The sequence below is a fragment of the Poecile atricapillus genome, chromosome 19 (genome assembly GCF_030490865.1).
Source record: "Poecile atricapillus isolate bPoeAtr1 chromosome 19, bPoeAtr1.hap1, whole genome shotgun sequence".
NCBI classification, from domain to species: Eukaryota; Metazoa; Chordata; class Aves; order Passeriformes; family Paridae; genus Poecile; species Poecile atricapillus.
The window spans coordinates 700,155-708,612 of record NC_081267.1 but is presented as its reverse complement, the minus strand read 5'-3'; the positions used below and the strand labels follow the sequence as shown (position 1 = coordinate 708,612).

Here is an 8,458-nt window from a genome sequence, read left to right as displayed (position 1 = left end):
GTTTGCCGTACAAGATGGCGGCCGCGCATGCGCACAGATGAAACCGCGGTTGTTTTGCCGTACAAAATGGCGGCGCGCAGTTTGCCGTACAAAATGGCGGCCGCGCATGCGCAGAGAAGAAACCGCGGTGGTTTTGCCGTACAAAATGGCGGCGCACAGTTTGCCGTACAAAATGGCGGCCGCGCATGCGCAGAGATGAAATTGGGGTTGTTTTGCCGTACAAGATGGCGGCGCGCAGTTTGCCGTACAAAATGGCGGCCGCGCATGCGCAAAGACAACCTCGGTTGTTTTGCCGTACAAAATGGCGGCCGCGCATGCGCAGAGATGAAACCGCGGTGGTTTTGGCGTAATCCCAAAATCGCGATAAAATCGAGTTAAAATCGCGTTTAAATGGAGTTCAAATCGCGATAAATTCGCGGTTAAATTCGAGTTTAAATCGCGATAAAATCCCGTTAAAATCTCCTTCAAATCGCGATAAAATCGAGTTAAAATCGCGTTAAATTCGCGTTAAAATCGCGTTAAATTCGCGTTAAAATCGGGATAAATTCGCGTTAAAATCGCACTAAAATGCCGTTAAAATTGCGATAAAATCGCGCTAAATTCGCGTTTAAATCGCGTTAAAATCGAGTTAAAATCGCGCTAAAATCCCGTTAAAATCGCGATAAAATCGCGCTAAATTCGCGTTTAAATCGCGTTAAAATCGCGTTAAAATCGGGATAAATTCGCGTTAAAATCGGGATAAATTCCCGATAAATTCGAGTTAAAATCGCGTTTAAATCTCGTTCAAATCGCGCTAAATTCGCGTTAAAATCGGGATAAAATCGCGTTAAAATCGCGATAAAATCGAGTTTAAACCCCGCTTTTCCCGCCTTCCGTACAAGATGGCGGCGCCCTTCACTTCCGCATCACGTGACCACCAAAATGGCGCCGCGCATGTCTCCGACTCATTCCGTACAACATGGCGGCCGCCACCCCACTTCCGCCTCCTCCCGCAGCGTGCGTGCTGACGTCACTTCCGTCCGCCTCCAAGATGGCGTCGCGCAGGATCCTCCGGCTCGGTTCGACCTCGGGGGGTCCCTCCGGAGGGTGGGGGAGGGGCGGGGGGCGCTGATTAAAGGTGGGGGAGGGGTTTGTGGGCGTGGCCTCGGGGGTTTTTATCGCGATTCCGCGCGGTTTTATCGCGATATGAGGCGGAAAAAGGCGTGGTTTGAGGGAAAAGTGGGCGTGGCCTCGCTGAGGGGACGGGGTTTGATTGACGTGTCCGCCCCTCCCCCCCCAGCCGAGCGCCAGGCGCGATCGCTCCGCCCCTTGCCCCGCCCCCCTCCGCGGATTGGCCAATGGCGTGAGAGGTGAGCAAAGGGGGCGTGGCCTCAAAAAGGGGCGGGGCCTCATCAGGGAAAATTGGCGGGAAATTAAGGGCGGGGGGCTTTATCTTTGGATTTTGGCGGGAAATTTGAAGGGATTTGGCGGGAAATTTCGGGGTTTTCCTTGGATTTCGGGGAGCGGGATGGATTTGGAGTGAATTTTGGGGGAATTTCCCAAAATTTTGGGTTTTTTCCCTAAATTTTGGGATTTTTTCCTGAAATTTTGGGATTTTTTTCCTGAAATTTTGGGTTTTTTCCCTGAAATTTTGGGTTTTTTTCCTGAAATTTTGGGGGTTTTTTCCTGAAATTTTGGGATTTTTTTTATTTAAATTTTGGGGTTTTCCCTGAAATTTTGGGGTTTTTTTCCTTAAATTTGGGATTTTTTTTTCTTAAATTTTGGGGTTTTTCCCCTGAAATTTTGGGGTTTTTTTCCTTAAATTTTGGGGTTTTTTCCTAAAATTTTGGGATTTTTTTTTTCTTAAATTTTGAGGTTTTTTCCTGAAATTTGGGGTTTTTTTTCCTGAAATTTTGGGGTTTTTTTCCTTAAATTTTGGGGGTTTTTTCCTTAAATTTTGGTATTTTTTTCCCTGAAATTTTGGGATTTTTTTCCTGAAATTTTGGGGTTTTTTCCCTAAAATTTTGGGATTTTTTCTCTGAAATTTTGGGGTTTTTTTTCCTGAAATTTTGGGTTTTTTTTCCTTAATTTTTGGGGTTTTTTTCCTGAAATTTTGGGATTTTTTTCCCTGAAATTTTGGGGTTTTTTTTCCTGAAATTTTTGGAATTTTTTGCCTTAAATTTTGGGGTTTTATTCCCTGAAATTTTGGGATTTCTTTCCAGAATTTTTGGGGTTTTTTTCCTTAAATTTCGGGGTTTTTCCCTGAAATTTTGGGGGTTTTTTTCCTGAAATTTTGAGGTTTTTTTCCTTAAATTTTGGGATTTTTTTCCTTAATTTTTGGGGTTTTTTTTCTGAAATTTTGGGGTTTTTTCCTTAAATTTTGGGGTTTTTTTCCCTAAATTTTGGGATTTTTCCCTGAATTTTGGGGGAAATTTTGGAATTTTTGGTGAAATTCTGTGGATTTTCCCAGGATTTTGGGTTTTTTTCCCTAAAATTTGGGATTTTTCCCTGGATTTTGGGGCAATTTTGAGATTTTTGGAGGATTTGGGGTTTTTATCTTTAAATTTTGGGTTTTTCCCAGAATTTCGGGATTTCGGGGGATTTTCCCGGAATTTTGGGGTTTTTTCCTTAAATTTTGGATTTTTTTTCTGAATTTTGGGATTTTGGGTGGAATTTTGTAAAATTTTCCAGGATTTTGGGTTTTTTTCCCAAAATTTGGAATTTTTCCCTGAATTTTGGGGAAAATTTGGGGATTTTGGGGTGGAATTTCGGGAAATTTTCCAGGATTTTGGGTTTTTTCCCAAAAATTTTGGATTTTTCCCTGAATTTTGAACTCCTGAACGGATTTTGGGGAGAATTTTTGAGGAATTTCGTAAAAAATTTGGGATTTCTCCTTAAATTTTGATTCTTTTTCCCCCCAAAATCTTGAAAATTCCCCAAAATTTCGGGATTTTCCCTAAAATTTGGGATTCCTGGGGCGATTTTGGGCAAATTTGGGTCAAAATCGGGAATTTTGAGTCAAATTAATTCAGATTTTCCCCTTTTTTTTCCCAAATTTTGGCTTTTTTTCCCCAAATTTTGGGTTTTTTTGGGGGGAATTTTGGGTTTTTTGGGGAATTTTGGATTTTTGGCCGGATCTGGGCGGAATTTTGGGTTGAAATTCCCGAATTTTGGGGTTTTTTTGGCAGCTTTGGGCTCTCCCCCAGCCCCTCCGGGCCCGGCCCCCTCCGGGACCTCCCGGATTGGAGCTTCGCAGGTAACGGGGAAAAAAACGGGAATTTTGGGAAAATTTGGGGGAATTTGGGAAATTTTGGGAAATTTTAGGGGATTTGGGGAAATTTTGGGGAAATTTGGGGGAGTTTTGGGGGAAAAAATGGGAATTTTTTGGGAAAATTTGGGGATTTTTTAGTGGGAATTTTGGGGGGAAAAAAATGGGAATTTGGGGGAATTTTGGGAAAATTTGGGGGAATTTGGGAAAATTTGGGAGATTTTGGGAAATTTTGGGAAATTTGGGGGAGTTTTGGGGGAAAAAATGGGAATTTTTGGGGAAAATTTGGGGATTTTTTAGTGGGAATTTTGGGGGGGAAAAAATGGGAATTTGGGGGAATTTTGGGAAAATTTGGGGGAGTTTGGGGGATTTTGGGGGATTTTGGGAAATTTTGGGGGATTTGGGGGGATTTTGGGGAAATTTGGGGGAGTTTTGGGGAAAAAATGGGAATTTTTGGGGAAAATTTGGGGATTTTTAGGGGGAATTTTGGGGGGAAAAAAATGGGAATTTGGGGGAATTTTGGGAAAATTTGGGGGAGTTTTGGGTGGGGTTTGGGGGAAAAAATGGGAATTTGGGGAAAAATTGGGAATTTTGCCAAAATTTGGGGGTTTTGGGGAGTTTTGGGAGAAATTTGGGGGATTTTGGAAAAATTTGGGGGGAAAATGGGAATTTTGGGGAAGTTTGGGAATTTTAGGGGGAATTTTGGGAAATTTGGGGGAAATTTGGGAAATTTTGGGGGATTTTGGAGGATTTGGGGGAGTTTTGGGGAAAAAATTGGAATTTTGGGGGAAATTGGGGGAAATTTGGGGGAATTTTGGGAAAATTTGGGGGAGTTTTGGGTGGTGTTTGGGGGAAAAAATTGGAATTTTGGGAAAATTTGGGGGATTTTGGGGGATTTTGGGGGAGTTTTGGGAGAAATTTGGGGGATTTTGGGAAAATTTGGGGGAAAAAAAGGGAATTTTGGGGGAAATTTGGGAATTTTAGGGGGAATTTTGGGAAATTTGGGGGAAATTTGGGAAATTTTGGGGGATTTTGGAGGATTTGGGGGAGTTTTGGGGAAAAAATTGGAATTTTGGGGGAAATTGGGGGAAATTTGGGGTATTTTGGGGAATTTTGGGAAAATTTGGGGGAGTTTTGGGTGGGGTTTGGGGGAAAAATGGGAATTTAGGGAAAAATTGGGAATTTTGGGAAAATTTGGGGGATTTGGGGAGTTGGGAGAAATTTGGGGGATTTTGGGAAAATTTGGGGGAAAAAAAGGGAATTTTGGGGGAAATTTGGGAATTTTAGGGGGAATTTTGGGAAATTTGGGGGAAATTTGGGAAATTTTGGGGGATTTTGGAGGATTTGGGGGAGTTTTGGGGAAAAAATTGGAATTTTGAGGGAAATTTGGGGTATTTTGGGGAATTTTGGGGAATTTGGGGAAATTTGGGTGGGGTTCGGGGGAAAAAATTGGAATTTGGGGAAAAATTGGGAATTTTGGGAAAATTTGGGGGATTTGGGGGAGTTTTGGGGGAAATTTGGGGGATTTTGGGAAAATTTGGGGGGGAAAATGTGAATTTTGGGGAAATTTGGGAATTTTAGGGGGAATTTTGGGGAATTTGGGGGAAAAATTGGAATTTTGGGGAATTTGGGGGGATTTGGGGGAGTTTTGGGTGAGGTTTGGGGGGAAAAATTGGAATTTTGGGGGAAATTCTGGAATTTTGGGGGAAATTGGGAATTTTTGAGGGAATTTTGGGGAAAAATTGGGAATTTGGGGGAAAATTTGGGAATTTGAGGGAAAATCTGGGAATTTTTGGCGGGGAAAAAATCGGGAATTTGGGGAGAAATCTGGGAATTTATGGGGGGAAATTTGGGAATTCTGAGGGGGAAAAACTGGGAATTTTGGGGGGGGAAAAAACGGGAATTTTGGCGGGAAAAACGGGAATTTTGGCGGGAAAAAACCGGGAGTTTTGGTGGGAAAAAAGCGGGAATTTTGGCGGGAAAAACGGGAATTTTGGCGGGAAAAAACGGGAATTTTGGCGGGAAAAACGGGATTTTTGGCGTGAGAAAACGAGAATTTTGGCGGGAAAACGGGGATTTTGGCGGGAAAAAAGGGAATTTTGGGGAATTTGGGGAATTTGGGGATTTTTGGGAATTCTGGGATGCGGATCCGGCCCCTCCCCCCCCTCCAGACGGGCGCCCCTCCCCCCCCTGGCGGGGGCAGCTCCGGCGGCTCCGGGAGCAGCGAGAGCTGGTGGTGAGTGAGCAAAAACCAGTTCAGACCAGTTCAGACCAGTTTGGACTGGTTTGGACCCAAAATCCCCCCAAAATTCCCCCTAAAAAAAACCCCCAAAAATTAAAAAAAAAAATCCCTAAAAAATCTCTAAAATTTCCTCCAAAATTCCCAAAAAATCCAAAAAAATTCGCTAAGAAAATCCTCAAAAATTGCCCAAAAAAATTCCCAAAAAATTCCCCCCCAAAATCCTTAAAAGTTCCCCAAAAAAATCCTTGAAAATTAAAAAAAAAATCCCCAAATTTCCCTCCAAAATTTAAAAAAAATCCCCAAAAAATTCCCTGAAAAAAATTCCCCAAAAATCCCAAAATATTCCCAAAAAATTCCCCCAAAAAAATCCCCGAAAATCAAAAAAAAAAAATTCCCCAAAAATTCCCCAAAAATCGCAAGAAATTCCCAAAAAATTCCCCAAAAATTCCCCAAAAGTTCCTAAAAAAATCCCCAAAAATTCCCAAAAAAATCCCCAAAAATTCCTAAAAATGTTCCAAAAAAATCCCCAAAAATCCAAAAAAAATTCCCCAAAAATTCCCAAAAAAATCCTTAAAAATTAAAAAAAATATTCCCTAAATATCCCCAAAAAATCCCCCTAAAAAAATACCAAAAAATTCCCAAAAAAATCCTTTAAAAATTCCCAAAAAATCCCACAAAAAAATCCCAGAAAATTCCCCAAAAAATTTAAAAAAAAAACCCTAAAAAATCTCTAAAATTTCCTCAAAAATTCCCAAAAAATCCCAAAAAATTCGCAAACAAAATCCAAAAAAATTCCCAAAAAATTCCCAAAAAATTCCCCCCCGAAATCCCCGAAAGTTCTCCCAAAAAATCCCCGAAAATTAAAAAAAAAATCCCCCAAAATTTCCCCCAAAATTTAAAAAAAATCCCCAAAAAATTCCCTGAAAATATTTCCCCAAAATTCTAAAATATTCCCAAAAAATTCCCCCAAAAAAATCCGCGAAAATCAAAAAAAAAAAAATTCCCCAAAAATTCCCCAAAAATGGCAAGAAATTCCAAAAAAATTCCCCCCAAAAATCCCCGAAAGTTCCCCAAAAAATTCCCCAAAAGTTCCCAAAAAAATCTCCAAAAATTCCTAAAAACATTCCAAAAAAATCCCCAAAAATCCAAAAAAAAATTCCCCAAAAATTCCCAAAAAAATCCTTTAAAAATTCCCAAAAATCCCACAAAAAAATCCCAGAAAATTCCCCAAAAAATTATAAAAAAAACCCTAAAAAATCTCTAAAATTTCCTCAAAAATTCCCAAAAAACTCCCAAAAAATTCCCCCCCGAAATCCCCGAAAGTTCCCCAAAAAAATCCCCCAAAAATTAAAAAAAAAATCCCCAAAAAATTCCCTGAAAAAAATTCCCTGAAAAAAATTCCCCAAAATTTCAAAATATTCCCAAAAAATTCCCCCAAAAAAATCCCAAAAAAATTCCCAAAAAATCCCCCAAAAAATTTCAAAAAAATTCCAAAAAAAATCCCAAAAATTCCCCAAAAAATCTTCAAAAATTCCCAAAAACTTCCCAAAAAATCCAAAAAAAAAATCCCAAAAAAAATTCCCAAAAATTCCCAAAAAATCCCTGAAAAGACTCCCCAAAAATCCCCAAAAAAATCCCCAAAAAATTCCCAAAAAATCCCAAGAAATCCCTAAAAAATCCCAAAAAATTCCCAAAAATTCCCCAAAAAATCCCTTAAAAATCCCAAAAAATTTCCCAAAAATTCCCAAAAAATTCCGAAAAAAATCCCAAAAAAATCCCAAAAAAATCCCCAAAAAAAATTCCAAAAAATTCCCAAAAATTCCCAAAAATCACCCCAAAAAATCCCAAAAAAATCCCCCAAAAATCCCCAAAAAAATCCCCCCAAAAAATCCCAAAAAATCCCAAAAAATTCCCAAAAATCCCAAAAAATTCCTAAAAAAATCCCCAAAAAATTCCCAAAAAATTCCCCAAAAATTTCCCAAAAATTCCCAAATAATTCCCAAAAAAATTCCCGAAAAAAAAACTCCCGGAAAAAAAAAATCCCCGTCCCAGTCCCTCCCAGTATAAACCAGTAACTCCCAGTTCACACCAGTGCCGGGCCCTGGCTCTCAGCCGCTCCCTGGAGGCCGCCAAGGACCCCCCGAAGGCTCCCAGTACAAACCAGTGAGGAGAGGTGAGTGAACTGGGAGGGACTGGGGGGTTACTGGTTTATACTGGTTTATACTGGGAGGGACTGGGAGGAAAAAACCCCGAAAAAATGGGTGAAAAAACGGCAAAAAAAGGGTTAAAAATGGGGAAGAAAGGGTTAAAAATGGCGGGAAATGGGGGTTTGGGGTTACTGGTTTGTACTGGTTTATACTGGGAGGGACTGGGAGGAAAAAACCCCGAAAAAATCGGCGAAAAAACGGCAAAAAAAGGGTTAAAAATGGCGGAAACGGGGGTCACTGGTTTATACTGGTTTATACTGGGGGGGAACTGGGAGGGGAACTGGGAGTTACTGGTTTATACTGGGAGGGGGTTTGGGGTGAAAAAACGGGGAAAAAAGGGTTAAAAACGGGGGGAAAACGGGGTTACTGGTTTATACTGGTTTGTACTGGTTTGGACTGGTTTGGACTGGTTTGTACTGGTTTATACTGGTTTGTACTGGTTTATACTGGTTTATACTGGGAGGGACTGGGAGGGACTGGTTTGAACTGGTTTAAACTGGTTTAAACTGGTCCATACTGGTTATACTGGTTTATACTGGTTTAAACTGGTTTATACTGGTCCATACTGGTCCATACTGGTTTAAACTGGTTTTTACTGGTTTTTCCCCACAGGAGATCCGGCCCCGCCCCCTCCGGAGGCTCCGCCCAGCGCTGGCCCCGCCCCTTTTGCCTTATAAGGAATCGTCAATAAAGCTCAGAGTGGTTTATACTGGTTTATACTGGTTTATACTGGGAGAGGCTGGGAGGGGGTGGGACAGACCC

At 40.9% G+C, this 8,458-nt stretch overlaps 1 protein-coding gene across 2 annotated transcripts; it reads left to right on the top strand.

Annotated features, from left to right (window-relative positions):
* Positions 1-867: 867 nt before the first annotated feature.
* Positions 868-8,403, top strand: MRPL52 (mitochondrial ribosomal protein L52). Of its 2 annotated transcripts, XM_058853210.1 has the most exons (6): positions 902-1,058; positions 1,280-1,349; positions 3,168-3,235; positions 5,419-5,483; positions 7,582-7,662; positions 8,309-8,403. In XM_058853210.1, the coding sequence occupies exons 1-5, from the start codon at positions 959-961 to the stop codon at positions 7,654-7,656; spliced, it is 378 nt and encodes a 125-aa protein (XP_058709193.1). In that variant the 5' UTR covers positions 902-958; the 3' UTR covers positions 7,657-7,662; positions 8,309-8,403. The 2 variants fall into 2 exon arrangements, with proteins under 2 accessions (XP_058709192.1, XP_058709193.1); XM_058853209.1 differs by lacking the exon at positions 5,419-5,483 and having other exon boundaries at positions 868-1,058.
* Positions 8,404-8,458: the final 55 nt, after the last annotated feature.

Bases quoted from the DNA above. Each gene is read 5' to 3' on its own strand.
- MRPL52 (XM_058853209.1), top strand. From the start codon at position 959: ATGGCGGCCGCCACCCCACTTCCGCCTCCTCCCGCAGCGTGCGTGCTG. The intron at 1,059-1,279 runs GTTCGACCTCGG...CTCCCCCCCCAG, and splicing joins GCGCAGGATCCTCCGGCTCG to CCGAGCGCCAGGCGCGATCG. The intron at 3,236-7,581 runs GTAACGGGGAAA...AGTTCACACCAG, and splicing joins CCCGGATTGGAGCTTCGCAG to TGCCGGGCCCTGGCTCTCAG.